This window comes from Periophthalmus magnuspinnatus, chromosome 18 (genome assembly GCF_009829125.3).
Source record: "Periophthalmus magnuspinnatus isolate fPerMag1 chromosome 18, fPerMag1.2.pri, whole genome shotgun sequence".
Lineage (NCBI taxonomy): Eukaryota > Metazoa > Chordata > Actinopteri > Gobiiformes > Gobiidae > Periophthalmus > Periophthalmus magnuspinnatus.
The window spans coordinates 14,025,388-14,044,575 of record NC_047143.1 but is presented as its reverse complement, the minus strand read 5'-3'; the positions used below and the strand labels follow the sequence as shown (position 1 = coordinate 14,044,575).

Below are 19,188 nucleotides of genomic sequence, written 5' to 3'. Positions count from 1 at the left end.
TGTACCTCCCTGCTGCCTCCGGAGGAGCCTATGCAGCCGGCTATATAACCTGTCCAAGCCCGAACGAGAGACTATGGAGGAGTATATAAGAGATTCCCTGGCCTGGTATTATTTGTCCGTCTTCCTCCACGGTTGGAGCTGGCTTTTTCTTTGTAGCCAAAAAGGACAAGTCGTTGCGCCCCTGCATTGATTACAGGAGTCTCAACAACATTACAGTCAAAAACAAATATCCTCTTCCTCTCCTTGATTCAGCCTTCACTCCCCTCCATGGAGCCACTATATTTTCCAAGCTTGACCTATGGAATGCATACCACCTGGTATGCATAAGAGAGGGGGATGAGTGGAAGACTGCTGTTAAGACCCCCCTTGGCCACTTCGAATACCTGGTGCCTTCGGCCTTACAAACGCCCCTGCGGTTTTCCAGGCTCTCATTAACAAAGTTCTTGATGATTTCCTGAATCGTTTTGTCTTTGTGTACCTTGACGATATCTTGATTTTCTCCAAGTCCCCGCAGGAACACCAGCACCACGTTCGTCAGGTTCTTCAATGTCTTCTGGAGAATAAATTGTACGTTAAAGCAGAGAAATGTGAATTCCACGCTGAGGAGGTCAGTTTCTGGGGCTTCATTGTGGGGCGGGGCCAGGTGAAGGCAGACCCGGAAAAGATCCAGGCCGTCACTGGTTGGCCGGTTCTCGTCAACTGCAAGCAACTCCAGCAATTTATTGGTTTCGCTAACTTCTATAGACGGTTCATACGAGATTTCAGTCAAGTCATCTCCCCTCTCACTAAATTGACTTCTCCCTCGTTACCGTTCACCTGGTCTCCAGAAGCACAGTCTGCCTTTGACAAATTAAAGAACCTGTTCACCTCTGCCCCCATTCTTCACCAGCCTGACCCCTCGTGCCAATTTATTGTAGAGGCGGATGCTTCGGACACGGGAGTGGGAGTTGTCCTGTCCCAGAGGTTTGACCACAATCGCCTTTTCCCCTGTGCCTTTTTCTCTCGCCGTTTGTCTCCGGCAAACTACGATGTGGGGGATCGTGAGCTCCCAGCAGTCAAACTTGCTTTAGAGGAGTGGCGCCACTGGCTTGAGGGGGTGGAGCTGCTGTTTTTGGTTTGGACTGACCACAAAAATCTTGCATACATTCAATCCGCTAAACGCCTTAATTCCCGCTGGTCCCAGTTTTTAAGTCGTTTCAACTTCACCCTTACTTACTGTCCGGGATCCCGAAATGCCAAGAAATGCAAGAAGAAAACTCAAGCTCCTCTGAAACCATCATTCCCCCCTCCTCTATTGTGGCTGCCATGCACTGGGAGATTGAAGACATGGTCCGGGGGGCCCAAACCAATGACCCCGACCCAGGTAACGGCCCACCTGGCAAGCTGTTTGTTCCTAACTCTGTCCGTTCTCAGGTTCTTGAGTGGGTCCACTGCTCCAAATTCGCTTGTCATCCCTGTGCCAATCGGTCTCTCTCCCTTCTGAAGCGGTACTTCTGGTGGCCCACTATGGACAGGTATACTCGAGCCTACGTCTTGGCTTGCCAGGTATGTGCCCGGGCTAAGGCCTCCCATTCATCACCCTCTGGACTTCTTCTCCCTCTTTCAGTTCCAAGGCGGCCTTGGTCCCATGTGGTGGTGGAGTTCGTCACCGGCCATCCTTCACCCCAGGGTAACATGGTAATCCTCTCTGTGGTTGACCGCTTCTCCAAAGCTGCCCATTTCATCGCTCTAGCCAAGCTCCCAACGGCCAAAGAAACTGCTGACCAACTCACCAGTCAGGTCTTCTGTCTCCATGGCATCCCCGTAGACATTGTTTCCGACCGAGGCACCCATTTTTACGTCCCAGGTGTGGCGTGCCTTCTGTGAGGGTCTGGGTGCAACGGTCAGCCTCACTTCCGGTTTCCACCCTCAGTCCAACGGGCAAACCGAGCGGGCAAACCAGGACCTTGAGTCCGCCCTTCGGTGCGTGGTCTCCTCCAACCATGTGGCCTGGAGCTCCTTCCTATCCTGGATTGAGTATGCCCACAATTCACTGGTGAGCTCGGCCACAGGCATGTCTCCGTTCCAGGCCTCCCTCGGATATCAGCCCTCACTTTTCCCGACAGAGGAGAGGGATCTGGCAGTTCCCTCCATCCAGCATCACCTTCAGCGCTGCAGAGTATGGAAGAAGACCAGGACCGCACTCCTCTGAGCGGGGGCATGTACTAAGGCGGCGGCAGACCGACACCGCGTTCCGGCCCCCGAATACCAGCCCGGTCAAATGGTTTGGTTATCTTCCAAGACCATACCATTCAAAACAGACTCCCGCAAACTGTCCCCCCATTTTCTTGGACCATTCAAAATCATCAATCCATCAGCCATACAGCTGCAACTACCCCCGTCTCTCCGTATCCACCCTACCTTTCCTATGTGTACCTGTGTCCCAAGTTAAGCCTGTCCACACCTGCGACCTGGGCCCCTTGATCCCAAAGGACACAGCGCCGCAGTGGTCTGGTTTGGGGGTGGCAGGTGCCGAGGGCAGGAAAGCAAGCAGAGTGGAGACCTGGTTGGAGAGCTGAGATACTTGCTGGGTCAGGGTTTGGTTACAGTCGAGCAGGGTCCAGATAGTTTGTTGTTCGTGTTGTCCAATAATTACCCCGTAATGCGAAAACGCCTGGTGAAGCGTTTGATCTGGCCCTGAGTCTGATCGGTCCATTGTGGCCAGATCGTTCTGTCATAATGACAGACGGACCAGAAAGACAGAAGTCGGGGAAATGTTTAACAGTGTTTATTTACTGAAGTGCAAAGTGCAAAATGACAGTAAATCAATCGGTGAGTTGGGAGCAGGGTGTTTACCACGATCCAAGGGTAGAGCAAGAGGAGCAAAGTCTGAGTGAGATGGGTCCAGGGAGCGGAATCTGGTGAGGAGCAAAAGTATCCAATTTAGCACAGTCAAAAAGCGAAAAAAAACATTAACTGAGCCAAGCAGGGAGTACCACAGACATAAGCGGACAATCTGGCGCTGGGTGTCAGGTCCTGGCTCCTCTCCTCTTCCCCAGGTGCAGCTGATTGTAGATTAGCTCCAGGTTTGCACAGGAGGAGCCAGAATCTCTGCCCCAGCTCCAGGCTCAGACACAGAAGGGAGAGGAGAAAAAACATAAAAGGTCATGACAGGAACAATGCACTACAACAAAAGTAATGTGTATCAAGACCCGTGTACTACAGTAAAAGTATGGTCTACTAAAGTATTACAATTAAGGTTCTTTGAACCAGGTGTATAATAAAAGTAATATAAAGTAAGGGCCAATGTACAACAATACATTTCTAAAGTTCTATTTTATTTCTTTTACACATAACTTTGTTAGTGAGATATATTTATCATGACATGCTTCGGCTTCTAGGTACAAGCCATCTTTTGCCTTGGATCCAGACTGTGCATTTCTTCAATACTTCTATATCAGTCTAGTATCCGCTGAATCTCTTCAAATGGCAGTGATTGACAGGGGGATTAGCCAATCTATAGCTATGATATGGAAGGTCTGTCCATATCAAAACTAATATGGCTGATTACAAGGAAAAAATAAAGGAAAAAACAAAACAAAACAGAAATAAACATAAAATAATATTTGTCAGCAAACGCTGGCTGGATGAACCACTGTATTTCCAGTTATGGCAACTTAAATGTTGAGCCAACATGCTATGCAAGCCATAGATAGCACAAATGCAACAACTGTTTCCTGTTCATGGATACCTGGCACTTGTGTATAAAGATTGAACCACGTATATGTCCAGTGTATAACACATCTAGCATGAGCCAAACCCAATACAATACATGAAGAGATGCTAAAATGTGTAGAAGCTCAGAGAAATGAAATAAATTAAGATAATTAAGATAAGATAATGGACTTACTAAACAAACGAAAACTCAAGTTATATTTCGGTGACTTCAGTGTCTCATGGAGCTCTGCCCCTGGACCTGGAGCATGGAAACATAACACGGACCTCCAAGCCAGACCCAAGGAAACCTTGCCAGTGGAAAAGAAGCTTATGGGTTTTCCGCTCTCGATTTACTGGTCAATCTACGTTCCTACCCTCACCTATGGTCATGAGCTCTGGGTAGTGACCGAAAGGACAAGGTCGCGGATACAAGCAGCTGAAATGGGCTTCCTCCGTAGGGTGGCCGAGCGCACCCTTAGGGATAGGGTGAGGAGCTCGGTCACACGGGAAGAGCTCGAAGTAGAGCCGCTGCTCCTACACGTCGAGAGGAACCAGTTGAGGTGGCTCGGGCATCTGCTTAGGATGCCTCCTGGACGCCTCCCTAGGGAGGTGTTCTGGGCATGTCCCACCGGGAGGAGGCCCTGGGGAAGACCCAGGACACGCTCTCGCAGGACATGTCTCTCGGCTGGCCTGGGAACGCCTTGGGGTCTCACCGGAGGAGCTGGAGGACGTGTCTGGGGTGAGGGAAGTCTGGGAGTCCCTGCTTAGACTGCTGCCCCCGCGACCCGGCCCCGGATAAGCGGAAGAAAATGGATGGATGGATGGGTTTTCTTTTCCAAACGGAAGAGGAAGTTTAAGTTTTAAGTGTTGTGTGTTATTTCCTTGTGTCCCACGTATCCCCCATCTTCGGCACATAGCCTGCTCCTGGTTCCACATCCCAGCAACCTCTTCCTGATGCACTGCCTAAAAACAAGACATCCTTACTACATGGGTAGGGCCACAAGTGATGCCCACACACACATTTCTATACTTAGCTTGTGCAGGAGTTCAATAATTGTCCCAGCCATTCTCCTGTGGTGTAGCTGCCCCCAGATAACCACAGTTGGACAACAGAGACTTTACTGCATTGATAAGCAACAGCCAGTAATGGCTGCACATGTGAGGTTAGGTGGAATGACGTTCCTGTGCTTAGCTTGAGTTATTTCCTCCTCCGTGTGTGCCCTCCTGGCTTTGAGTCTGGTCTGAGTCTGCTATGCCGCACCGCTCTAGTGTAGCCACTCTCAGGTAGCCACTGTTGGACTATCTTATTGCATTGACAGGATGGCAGGCAATGGCCACACACACAAGTGGTGTAAGCAGAATCAATTTTCTGTTCTTAGTTGATGCAGATGTTGAACAATTTCCAGCTCGAACCTTGCACTGCATCTACCTTTGCTGCACTATTCCACTCTGGTGTATCTGCTGTACTTGACTGATGCCAACGTTATACAGTACCTTCCTCTGACCTGTTCCAAGAGACTAGCATGACAGCAGGTTCAATTAGTCTTTCCGGTGACCAATCAGCTTGACACATAGGGTATTCCTCTCTTTGTCACCTATCTCTGACCTGTCACCTTATGATCCAGCTGTGTCTGCTTCGCTTCCATACCGCCAACAATTCAATGCTGCCTTATTCCTTCTCACAGCAAATAAAGATTCACACCACACCCAAGGAACTTGACAGGCTACCAGACTATAAATAAAGATCACATTATGACATATACTATAGTAAAAGTAGTATGGACCAAGGTATGTCATGCACTGGTCCATATGTTGTAACTAGATTAGGTTTTGCGCTACTAGAATGTGCCCCTTTACAACTGTTTGTGAATATAGGGGAACTAGTTATTCTGACTAGATAGTTACAGCCTCATGTAACTATCTAGTAATTAGTAATTCTGTATTATTTTTTATTTATTTATTTATTTTTTTATGTGTGTGTGTTCAGGTCCCAGATGGATTCATCAAAGTTTCTGAAGTGGCTTTGAGAGAGTTTTATGCTGCTATCTGGACTGGCAGAGACAGTGACCCCTGCTGGAAAAAAGCCATTTATAAAATGATCTGTAAGCTGGACAGCCATGTGCCAGATGCATTCAGACTGCCTGGATGTCCAGTGGGATAGTTCTTTCATTATGCACAGTGTCTTGTGATACTACTTAGCAGAATCCATGACTGTCCAATTGGATTAACATTGGCAGGCAAGGAATTTTCTTCCAAAATTATGAAGACACGCCTTCCCAAGACAACTCTTAATGCAACTACATACATGCATACATACAGGCCTGGAGAGAATAAATGCCATGTAATAAATAAAGGTTTAATTACCAACTGAAATGCTTAAAACAATGAATAATATTAAATATATGTATGAATTAAAAAAGGGCATGCATTAAAAAAAAGGTTAGTAAAGAAATAATAATAAGGATGAAGATAGACAGATTGAAGACAAATAGTATATTTAAGGAATTTTCCCAGGAGAGAGAGAGAGAGAGAGAGAGAGAGAGAGAGAGAGAGGTATACATTTGTAAATGGGTTCATGAACTTATCTGTGAGATTGTAGGACGTGAACAATGAACAATGTTACACTGTGTATTGATAGATTAATAGATTGAGGAAAGTAGAGTAAATGATTATCTACTGGTTCCCACTGCATCTTGTAGTGTTGTTGTTGTTGTTATTGTTGTTGTTGTTTTTTTGTTTTTTTATATTTCACAAATTTGTGTGTGCACAGCCTGAATCATGATTTACTGTATATAATAATAAACAAGCCATATGTGTATAACTGTTGACATGTAATGTTGTTATGTTATATTCATTAAAGTATAAATGGAGATTACTGTAGATTAGGCAGGTTTTAAGGGCAGAACAAGCCCCTTTTTTGTTAGTGATTGTAACAATGATATCACAGCTACATGGATTTACACTAACACAGTGATTTTAAGTGAATATAGCCCAGTCACATGACTTCATGCCACATGGTCAGCTTCTGAGGCTGTATAGGGCTAACCAGACTTTATGTTGTTGGTAATCAGGCAAGTCCAGTTCAGGGCTGAAGAAAATTGTTCTGAAGCGCTTAAGTTGCTCAATCAAGCCATCACTGTGACTAAGTAATTTCAGGCTTTATATAATGGCAAACACGTCAGCAGATGGTGAGGCAGCAGGGACATCAGCGATAGAACACACATTCAGGATTTTGCATTTGGAAATGTAAGTGACTGTTTGCTAAAGAGGGATTTATCTGCTGCCTTAGTCTGATTTGAAAACATGTTATGTTGAAACATCCCACAGTTCTTCAAGAGACATCAAGGGTTAGACCATGGCAGGAACTGGAGTGCTAATACTGGAGATTGTTCTTTATGTTAGCTGTTTCGTCTGTGGCATTGTTACCGCTGCATCTATAACCATAACCCAGGTAACTACACTCAAACTCATCTAGTAAAACTGACTTTACTCAAACTCTTCTTTTATGACAATTACTTCTTTAAATATAACCTCATCTTTACACATAACATCTTCTATAAACATAACATTGTTTGTAAATATAACCTCTTCTATAAACGTAATCTCTTCTGTAAACATAACCACCCAAACTCCTAATACCCTGATAACTCCTCTATAAATCAAGTCATTTCAATTAAAGGTGTGCTACCTTCTCTGGTAAACGTCTGCCACTTTCTTGTCTCCAGGGAGATGCTATTGTTATGCTTGGAATGTTCCACATATTGATATAAAAATGGAGGGAGAGAAGTGAATATGTTACAGGTCAGAGAGCAAAGAGGCAACCACAGTTTCAATAAGAATGTATGTTTTTCAAGGGATATTTAAACTATAGAAACACCTGCAATTAACTTATATGTCAAACTGTGGAACATACCCAGCAAATCAAGGTGACATCAAATGCCTATACCTTGGCACTGTGGGTGTTTAGTCCCAGAGGGGCACTGTGTAACTTTTCTCCCTCCATGAAAACAATCAGTGATACCATTGGGCCATTCAAGATATTTCTGAACAATAAAAACACCTGTAATTTAATAAATGCAAAGCAGATATGTTTAATGCAATACATGTTTAATTACTGGATAAGAGAGATCGCAAACCTGGGTGAAAACAAGACAGCAGAAAGCAGCAATAATAATGAAAAAAAAAACATTTCTCACTGATGTTTTGTGGGTTTATGCCATGTCAGCAGTTCTTATTGGTGCACTGATGAGTCAGGAGGCAAATTTCTGTTCAACCCTGAACAAGTGGTCAGTGAAGGTTATGGCGTTTGGAGATGTTACAGAGATGAGAAAATGCTGTTTTCACACTTTTGCAGCTTTATTGATATTACGTTTATAACATATAATAAGAGACAACAGGATAGCGAACAGCAGAAAAATTAACAAAGGTGGGAAAAGAGTAACCTTTCAGGTAGTTATTTGCTGTATCAGCCCAATCTATTCACTAAACTAAACACTAAACTAAACACCTGGATCTTTCTTAGGAAGTAGAGTCTACTAATGTTCTTCTAGTATACAACATTGCCATTGTCCCTCTAGTCCAGCTGGTTGTTCACATGGTCTCTACATGGACCTCTTGGACCTGGATGGTGATGCGCTCCACTGCTGTCTTCCTCCCCCTGAAGTCAATCACTGGTTCCTTGGTCTTGTTCACATTCAGGGGCAAATGGTTTACCTAGGACCATTCCACAAAGATTGCACAAAGAATACCACACCACCGCAGAATCACCAGAGAACTTGTGTAGGTTCAATTCAATCAATTTTTGTAAAGCCCAAAATCACAACAGCATTTGCCTCTTAGGCCTGAACAGAATAAATGATTTCCACAACAGTAAGTTAGAAAATTAACAATAAAAGAGACATTAGTCAATAAGAGACAAGCAAATTAATCAACCAAAAACAAGGAAATGGATAACTGTCACAGAATATCCCTTGTCCTTAGACCCTCCTTCATGGCAAGGAAAAACTAAAAAAAACAAACAAAACAAAAACACTGGCAAAACCTGGAGGTGTACTGGAAATCAGAGGTATACAGTGTGAACAGGATAGGAGACAGGAGAGTAGAGCCTGAAGAGCTACTATATTATTAGCCATGGTATCAAACACTGTGCTCCCTAGTCACATGTACTGAGGCCAGCCAAATATGTAGTCAGTTGCATAGAGTAAGAATAAATGTGAAAAAAAGAAACAAACATATAGTAAAAACTATTGCTCTTATAAATAGTTTAGAACAGTTTGACCAACATTCTAACATTTTTCATGCTCTGTTCTTATTGTTTACAGGGTCGATTTGCTGGTCTGTGTGTGCTCTATGGACTTGTTTCCTACAACAAAACTTCTGAATCCATTGGAGTCCAATACTCCAGTCCTCCTTCTTTGTGTTACTTTGTATCTTCCATATCAGTCATAATGGCAATAGTGTGCTTCTCCCTCTCCCTGCACTGCCTCTACTCATTCTACACTGAAGGGAACATGAAAAGGTGATGCATCTAATTAGACCCCAAGCGCGAATGTGCCACATTGCTTTGTTTGTGGCTTGGGGTGTTGTCTTTTAGGTGAACCAGTTTCCACAAAGATTGGAAACTGGTTCACCCCAAGGACAAAACCCCAGAATTTCATACTGTCTGAAAATTCTCTGAAGCTTTTCAGACACACCAACTGTGTAAGGAATGGTTACACCTTTCCTTCTAGGTCCAGATTCCCTCTTGTTCTGTTTTTAGCTCTCTTAGATTTATTGAAGGCACACTTTGGATATCTACAGGCAGAGAGGGCTTTCTCCATGTTTTGTTACTCCTTCACTTTCCCCCTCTGAGCCCTGTGTTGCTGCGTATGGATAACTCCAAGTTAGTGCTGCAGTGGATGGTGTAAATCAAACAGCTGGTATTGGTCAGTGTGTGTGGTCTTCCTGAAGACACTTCCTCTCCTATAGTGACTGCACAGTAACTTACAGATCTTAGCCAAAGAAAATAAATGGATTGAGAGGGGAGTTCACAAATCAATTTTTGTTTGGAAAGACATTGCTTCCTTGAACAAGACTTAGACATCATCTATCACTTATCTATAAAGCCATCCTCAGACCCAAAGCAAAAAAAAAAAAAAAAAAGGGCTAGCCAGGATGCTAACAGGAGTGAAATAACACATTAGTGGCTTGAATGACTATGCTAAGTAGGACTCAGGAATTTCAGTGTAGTTAGCTCCTCCCTTCAGGTAAATACAAGGCGTGTCCACCAGTAATCGGACCACAACTGATGAAGCGGCTTGGATGAGCAGCGAAACGTACAATATTTTGTCCAGTTGAAAGATTTTATTTTTCTTTCACAGTATTCTTATTATTATTAGACCTGAGCCAAGGACAGTGTCCCTGGTGAGGGACTCATTAAAACCATGTCCAGAGCTTGGAAGATCACAAAAATCAAGTAGTAAACAATGGACATGTGAATGACATGATGGTATAGAAAATTAGAACTTGATGAACTCCAATTTTGAATGAAGATCCTGCGAAAAAATAAATAAATAAAAGATGGCTCAGTAGTGCCACCTCAAACTTTTTGACTTTTATGGAGCCAATGGGAGTCCGACCCAGAAACAAATCTACATAAACATTTGAAACTCAGCTGGAAAAGGGAGTTGACCATACAAACCTGGCTGGGAATGACAAAAGCACACACTGTCATACTTCTCCTACATACATCTCCTTACATGGTTTCCATCCCAAAACTTCAAATTTGCCTAAAAAAAAAATTCTAAACCCATGTGCAATCGATTGCGTTTTGAATATTTATGTATCATCATGGATAAATGAAATTTGGTAGAAGTACAGCCCATGCCTAAACCCTAGTCAACCCAACTTTTGACAAATTTTACCTCTGCCATCCATTTTCTTCTGCTTATCCAAAGCCGCATCATGGGGGCAGCAGTGTAAGCAGGGACTCCCAGACTTCCCTCACCCCAGACACATCCTCCAGCTCCTCCGGTGGGACCCCAAGGTGTTTCCAGGCCAGCTGAGAGACATAATCCCTCCAGTGTGTCTTGGGTCTTCCCCGGGGCCTCCTCGTGGTGGGACATGTCTGGAACACTTCCCTAAGGAGGCGTCCAATAGGCATCCTGAACAGATGCCCGAGCCACCTCAGCTGGCTCCTTTCGACATGGAGGAGCAGCGGCTCTACTCCGAGCTCCTCCTGTGTGGCCGAGCTCCTCACCCTATCTCTAATGGAGTGATCAGCCACCCTGCGAAGGAAATCCATTTCAGCCGCTTGTATCTGCGATCATGTCCTTTCAGTCATTACCCAAAGCTCATGATCATAGGTGAGGGTAGAAACGTAGATTGACTGGTAAATCGAGAGCTTTGCCTTTCAGATCAACTCCTTCTTTCATCACTGCAGACTTGATGAAGCCATCAGGACAACATCATCTGCAAACAGCCAAGACGAGATCCTGTGGTTCCCGAACCAGACCCATTTCAGCCCCTGGCTGCGCCTAGAAATTCTATCCAATGAAAAGGATAGGTGACAGAGGGCACCCCTAGCAGAGTCCAACATGCACTGGAAACAGATCTGACTTACTGCCAGCAATGCGAACACAGCTCCTGCTCCGGTCATACAGAGAACGGACAGCCCTTAGCAAAGGGCCCCGGACTCCATGCTCCCAGAGCACCCCCCAAAGGACACTATGAGGGACATGATTGAATGCCTTCTCAGATTCACAAAACACATGTGGACTGGTCAGGCAAACTCCCATGAACCCTCAAGGAGTATAGAGCTGGTCAAGTGTTCCACGATTGTGACAAAAACCACACTGTCTCTCCTGAATCTGAGGTTCATTTATTGGTCAAGTTCTCCTCTCCAGTACCCTAGAACAGACTTTACCGGGAAGGCTGAGGAATGATTCCCCTGTAATTGGAACACACCCTCCAGTCCCCCTTCTTATACAGAGGGACCATCACCCAGTCTGCTACTCCACAGGGACTGTCCCCAACCACCATGCGATGTTGCAGAGATGTGTTAGCCAAAACAGCCCCACAACATCTGGAAAGTTAAGATACTCAAGACGAATCTCAACCACCCCCTGAGCCTTACCAGCTTACTAACCACCTCAGTGACTTCAGCCAGAGTGATGAACGAGTCTGCCTCCGAGTCCCCAGTCTCTGCTTCCTCCTTAGAAAAAAAAATTATGGTGGAATTGAGAAGATCCTCAAAGTATTCCTTCTACCATCAACATCCCCATTCGAGATCAGCAGCTCTCCTCCCGCACTGTAAACAGTATTAGTGAAGCACTGCTTTCCCCTCCTGAAGCGTCAGACGGTTTGCCAGAATCTCTTTTAGGCTCTCCGATAGTCCTCCTCCATGGCCTCCTCAAATTCCTCCCAACTCTGAGTTTTTGCCTCTGCGACCACACTAGCCGTGGCATGGTACTCGTCAAGATTTGTCAAAGAAAACATTGGTTTTGATTAACTAGGATGAAAAGACCATTGCGATTTAGTACATATTCCCCACAACATACTGAACAAAAAAAACAAAACAATGAGGAAATGCCTGTATCTCCAACTGTGTTGGCATACATACAGATGCTGTTTTTCCGGGGAGGGGCGATGTAAGTGGGGACAAGAGACAGGATTCTCTGTGGTGTGTACCCTGCGGTTGCAAGGGGTGTTGGGGGTCATTATTGGTGGGTGCTTCTTCAATTATTATTATTAGGCCTGAGCACCAGAAGCTGGCAAAGGTAAGGGCACTGACAGAAAGTGCCCGTCACTGAGCAAGGACCCTTACCATGACGTAGGAATGTGCTTGTGCTTTCCGAAAATAGATAATGATATAATGATATCTGAATTAAATTTCTATTTTTAAACATGGCTCTCAAGAGCCCCCTGCAAAGTTAAAATAAAATCATTTATCTCTAGTGTTACAGTTGTAATTTTTAATCAAATGTCAAGCCAGGGCCAGGGATAGGCAGCCCTCCCACTGAAGCGTGCCCTTCTGCGGTCGCAAGGGTGGTGAGGAACCTTTATGACTGCTTGTAATTTTAATTATATTTGGATTGATTTGTTGTTTAGTGCTAATTGTGATTTGCTTGTTCACAGGGAACGTTTGTGGATGACCTTCGATGCCTCTGTTTGCGCAGGGTTCCTCTTTTTCCTCCTCATAACAGGCTGTGTGTTGAAAAATGGGAGCCTCACACTTTGTAACTCTGTCACGCAAGCAGTGCCTAATATAACCAGGTGAAGTCAATCAATGTACAGTAGATGCAAACACTCGCTCACTCACAACGATTTAAAAACTAGATTTTTATGATCACCAGCTTTAAAGCACACATCACAAAGATGTTTCAAGACATACCACGTATTTTAATGATTCATATTCAGTAACATGATGTGGGTTAATAATAAATATCTCTTTCCGACTAGTTGTGAAGAAGCGCAGTCAAAAGCATGGACTGCCCCCTTCAAAGGATACCTGTTCTACAGTAGTCTTCAAAAAGCTGAGGTCAGTGTATGTAAATTCTACTGTTGCCAGAAACAAATGCAAAGAAACAGGCTCATCCATATGTGACATAAAAAAGGAGAAACAAAGCAGGAACTATATATAAAAAAAAAAAATAACAATCTGTCGTAACGGTGGTGATTGCGCTGATGGGCTGTAGGTGCGCGCAGGAGGAGCCAGGAGCCCAGCCCAGATCCGGCAGGTGAGGGAGGGAAAGAGCAGGACAGGAGGAAAACTAGGAGCGGACGGTGCGGATCATGACAGTACCCCCCCCCCCCCCGTAAGGGCCACCTCCTGGTGGCCCAACGGACCGATAAGGGTGGGAGGAGGGGAGCCGGACGGAAGGAAAAATGTCACTGGTGCGGGCCGGTAGACTGTCCAGTGGGGCAACAATGGTCCAGGCAACGGGCGGATGACACAACGAGGTCCCTGGACAGAAAGCTGTGTCCAGCGGAACTGCAAGGGTCCCACCGAGGGGGCAGAGGACACGAGGAGGTCCCTGGACGGAGAACAGTGTCCAGCGGAGCTGCAACAGTCCTGACGAGGGGCAGAGGACACGAGGAGGTCCCTGGACGGAGAACGGTGTCCAGCGGAGCTGCGACGGTCCAGAAGAGGGGCAGATGACACGAGGAGGTCCCTGGACGGGAAACGGTGTCCAGTGGAGCTACGACGGTCCAGAAGAGGGGCAGATGACACGGGGAGGTCCCTGGATGGGGAACGGTGTCCAGCGGAGCTACAACGGTCCAGGCGAGGGGCAGATGACACGAGGAGGTCCCTGGACGGAGAACGGTGTCTAGCGGAGCTACAAAGGTCCTGACGAGGATAGGACAGGTTGGGAGTGGACCGGTCGGGATAGGACAGCAGGCGGGGAACAGGCCCGTGAGCAGGAGACAGACAGGTAAGCAGGGTAGGCAGGTCATGTTGTCCGATGAACCCCGAGTCTGCTTGGTCCATGGTTGGTGTGATCGTTCTGTTGTAACGGTGGGTGTAGCGGACCAAAGAGTGCAGACTTGGGGCAGATTTACAGTGTTTATTTACAATAGTGCAGAGTTAATAGTCAATAGTTCGTAAATCAGAAACGGGGACAGGGAGCGGGAGGCAGGCCAGACGGGCGTAGTCCAGAGCGTGCAGGAGACATCCAGGGCTGGAGCATGACAGGACAAGGCGCGGGAACAGGAAGGACCGAGCAGGAGTAATCCAGCAAGCAGGAGCCAGGGCAGGTGACGGGAAACTAGCCGGAGACCAAGACAGGACAGGAGGCAAAGACACACGTAGGATCCCGCAGACAACGACAGGAAGGAACGACGACGATCACGCCCCGAGTGTCTGGTCCTGGCTCCTCTTATACACAGCAGGGGGTGGTGATTGCGCTGATGGGCTGCAGGTGTGCGCAGGAGGAGCCAGGAGCCCAGCCCAGATCCGGCAGGTGAGGGAGGGAAAGAGCAGGACAGGAGGAAACTAGGAGCGGACGGTGCGGATCATGACACAATCTTGGCACAAGAGCTGCAAGGGACTCCAGTGTGGGTGCATCTCCTTCTCAAAGCCACTAAGCACTCATTTGAGGATAGTGAAGTACAAATCCTGGCAAAAGAGAAGAGGTGGTTTGAGACATTGTATATTTGTCAGAAAAATGTCATTTCTAATGCATGTAGACTGCAATGAGTTATACATTGACAAAACAATAAATAAATACTATAAATAAATACAGACCTAAATCAAAACAAAGAAAACCAGTATGCTTATAGGTGTGAGATTACCCATCAGGGGCCTGAACGATTTATGCAAAAATATGACTCAGGGACAGTTCACACTTAATATAGTTCAATAGACCTAGCTAGTAAACAGAAACTGTAAACAAATAGGTCTGGTAGTTAGCTCCTCCCTTCAAACAGAGCAGTGCCCCACGATCCCTTGGCCAGACCTAATGAAGCCACTTTGACGAGTGTTGAAACATCTTCATTCTAAAACTTTTACAGTTTACTTAGTTAAATTTTCACTTGCTAAGAAAATCAAATGGAGAGACAGTCCATCTTTAAACAGAAATGGTGGCCTAGATAGATATGAGATATAACTCCTACATAAGACATAACTGCAGAAATTAACTGTAAATCAATGCAATATCCCATAAAACCAAAGAATTTGAACTCAGACAAACTTAATTGATGCACGAGGGAAATTACTTGTAACCGTTATATTTCCTGTGATTTTGCCTATTTTTAGGATGGATGCATGCAAAACAGACACTTTTAGCTTCAAAATGAGGAATGTTGTTCAGCCACTGAGATAGCGCACACACATGCAGAGGAGAGATAACTCCCTTCAGGCACAGAATGGACCTTTAAAATTAATCTCAATCATAATCACACATTGCTTTTATTATTATTTTGTTATTAGTATTTATTTATTTTAGTTTTTTTCTGTGCATGTAGTTTTCAGCTCCTGTATGGTTTCTGTAAAGCACTTTGCATGTGACCTGTCATTATGTCTTCTTCCTCAGACAACTGTGTGGGTGAGCTTATTCTTATGGCTGATGATCGGAGGTCTAGGATTGGCACAGAGGCGATACAGTTTGAGTTCAAAGAGTTTACCCTGTGCCTTTGGGCTGTCTGCTGGGAGAATATTAGCCGATCCTGGGGTGACTGCAGCCGAGACAGAGCCTTTTTTCAACTGCCCGGTTCAGCAACAATGAGAAACCATACTCAAGAATTTTTTTTTTTTTACTTTAAGTAAGATTCATCCATTACCTTAAACCCTATAGATGAGTGAAAAGGACTGCACATTTTCCTTCCAGTTTGGCTGTAGATTTGGAATGCTCTATTTTTCTTAACAATGCTACCATGGTTTCCATCAAGATACTGACTTCCATCAGCATACTTCAGAAATAACAATCTACCATCAAATATTTAAATGTCACCAATTAAGGATGAAATATGTAACTTTTCTGGGGGACAAGCACCAGCTAGTGTCAATGTAGCTGTTATTGTTTTACATAAAATATTCCACAGTCCCACAGCGCATCCAGTCCAAAGCCCTTCACAATCTGATGTCCTTGTACCTCTCAAACCAGTTCCAGCACCACACTCCTCAGTTCCTCTGATGCCAACCTTCTGTCTCTCCTCCTGTCTGCACCCTTCCCTCTCCTGCAAGACCAAGCTCTGAACCTGGGGAGACAGAGCTTTCGCCATTGCTGATCTAGCCCTCAAGAACTCATTACTTCAACAACTCTGTGACTGCATTGGCTCCCCACCTTTACAAAAAACCTCAAGACCCTCTTCTCCCCAGCAGGGCCAAACAAAGAGTGCTGATCACCTATCGTCTGCTCCATAACAAGCTGTTTACATAGAAATCCAGTCTGTATCTTCATTGCCTGCCCAGTCCCATCTGTCACTCAAAGTGATCCGGTCCGGGTTTTGCACAATGCCATAGTCAGCTCTGCTCCTCTCAGTGCTCTGATTACTGACAGTGGTGGTAGAGCTGATAATAACATGACAAGGGACAGATGCAGAAGCTGTCACGGGTCACGAGTAAATTATACTAACTTTGTAGATGATAAAATGCATATTAATGCTTAGTCATGATAAATGTTCACATTTTTATATAGTGTTGGAAACTTTGAGTCAGTCAAAGCACTTTTAAAGTGGCAAACCTGTTTTAAAGGTCCTATATTACTCAAAACTTGACTCTTGAGCTTTATGTCATGTTATAATGGTGTTACCTCCTCAAAAACATATCTGGAGTCCAACAGAGATGGGAAAATAGCACAATATAATTTGCTTGACAGATACATTGAGGCGTGCATGAGATCTGTAAAGCAGTGACAGGATGAAACTGAGACTGTTATGCTGATTTCTGCTACTGCTTTTCTTTAGAAGTACTCAAGAAATAAGTGCATTATAACTTCAGAATTCTTAACTGCAAATCATTAAGGTTTTAATATGAAATTAAAGTATATCCTAATTTAAGTAAAATGCTCAAATTTCTGAAAGTATGTTCATAAGATGTTTTACAGCCATTTAATAGCATTAAATAATTTTAAATACATGGGAATTTAAATATTACAGTAACAAAACAGAAAATTATAAATCTATTTACAATTTATAGGTCTATATTATTCTCCTCTAACCTACACCTGTATGTGATCATGCGTGTGGATGCCCAAACCCCTCTGCCAAACCAGTAAACCTATTTCACTGGTCTGCACTCAGTATTGTTGTTGCCGTGGTAACAGATTTATTGTATTAGGACATGGTAAATACGAATGCACAATAAATATACCAAATCTACTCTACTTTCATATCGTGATTCTATTTCTTTATTTATTCCAACTGTCAGCTCATACTCACACTTTTTTCCATCCACTCCTACTATTGGTTAACCTCTGTACCGGTCTGAGTGATTGACAGCTGGATTTAACCCATCACAGTGTAGTGTGAACTCTCAGAAGAATCAAATGTACCGCTCATTTCATGTACCGCTCAAAGGCAATAGAAAGATCACATGTACATGAACAGCGATAAAATGTAAATTGTGATTTGACTCCCAGGAAACAGTGATATACATTTTTTGCCATATAGCCCAACTCTATTTCAAATCATGTGTATTTTTTTACCATGTTTTTGCATAATAAACATTTTGGATGCCCTGACCAGACAAAGCTTTATTTACTCTTATTGAGCAGGTGCACTGTATTCATATAACTTTATCAGAAGAAGGTTGGAGTTGTGTAATAATTTTATGGTGTGGCTATATTTCCATGTTGAAGTTGTGCAGACCAGCTGATTGTTGAAATCTGAATCAGAACCTAAGTAACTAATGACCACCTCATTTTTTTACACTTTGCTTCATTGATGGTTTATCCCTGAAGCACTAACTTTTTTCCTAACTGAATAAACTAAGTATTTATATGACCTAATAAGACAGAATACGCAGGTTATTATTTTACTCATAAAAATGCTGTCCGACTGCAACACCGCTAGCGCATTCTTCAATTAAGTACCAATGACAGACAGCCAAACTACATTTCTGTGTTTATACACATATGTGGCTACATCATGGGAGGTGATGGGCAGTATAAAGTGTGTGTGTGGTGTGCCGTACCTCAGCAAAAGATGGACTGGTCTCACTTGGTACACCAGGTGGCCTTCACCTTCTGTCTAGACTGTATTTTTATTGTCAAACTCCTTTGGAGTGTGTATGTTTCTGCTATGACATTTTATGACTGGCCTAGCCTTTGCCATCCCCTCTTCTGTGTTCTCCTAAACACCGTTTACAAGTAGAGTTGGAACAAAAGAGATTCTGCTCTATCCTGGACTGCCTGCTGGACTCTGGTGGAGGTGGTCAAGGAAAATAATGGATAAAAATGTTTTACATACATTTTCCATTACATAAATATAAATGAGTTTAATTTAAAAAAAAAACAAAAAAAACAAAAACTGATTTATCTTACTAATCAAATTCTTCCAAATAAAATTGACATTAACAATGTTAATCCACAAAACTGGAATGGTTTGTATTCAATTTAAAAAAATAAGCTAAAACATCTTTTTACAAGTGTGACACTGAAAGACAAGTCCTTTTACAGATCAGTCTTTATAGATAATAAAAGCATGTTATTATTACAAACCAAAACATTACCATTATACATCGCACATTAACTATACAGTACTAATATGTACTAATAATGCACAATGATTATAAATAAATGAGAAGAATTTAGCCATGTCACTGTGTACTAAAATGTTACCAAAAGCCATACAATTTTACACACACACACGCACCCCTACACACACACACACACACACACACACACACACACACACATATATATATATATATATATATATATATATATATATATATATATATATATATATATATATACATACACACACACACACACACACACACACACACACACAACAGGAGAAGGCCTGGAAGGCCAGTGGTGCCCATGGTCATCGGAGCACTCGGAGCAGTGA

The 19,188-nt window shown here is 43.9% G+C and overlaps 1 protein-coding gene across 1 annotated transcript in view; it reads left to right on the top strand.

Annotated features, from left to right (window-relative positions):
- tmem179ba (transmembrane protein 179Ba) overlaps positions 1–15,900 on the top strand; it is a 30,896-nt gene extending 14,996 nt beyond the window's left edge. The window contains exons 5-8 of the mRNA XM_055228886.1: positions 9,018–9,214; positions 12,811–12,948; positions 13,135–13,213; positions 15,708–15,900. Coding sequence (XP_055084861.1) covers positions 9,018–9,214; positions 12,811–12,948; positions 13,135–13,213; positions 15,708–15,899 — 606 coding nt within the window. The 3' untranslated portion in view covers position 15,900. The remainder of the gene's footprint in view (positions 1–9,017; positions 9,215–12,810; positions 12,949–13,134; positions 13,214–15,707) is intronic.
- The last annotated feature ends 3,288 nt before the right edge of the window (positions 15,901–19,188 follow it).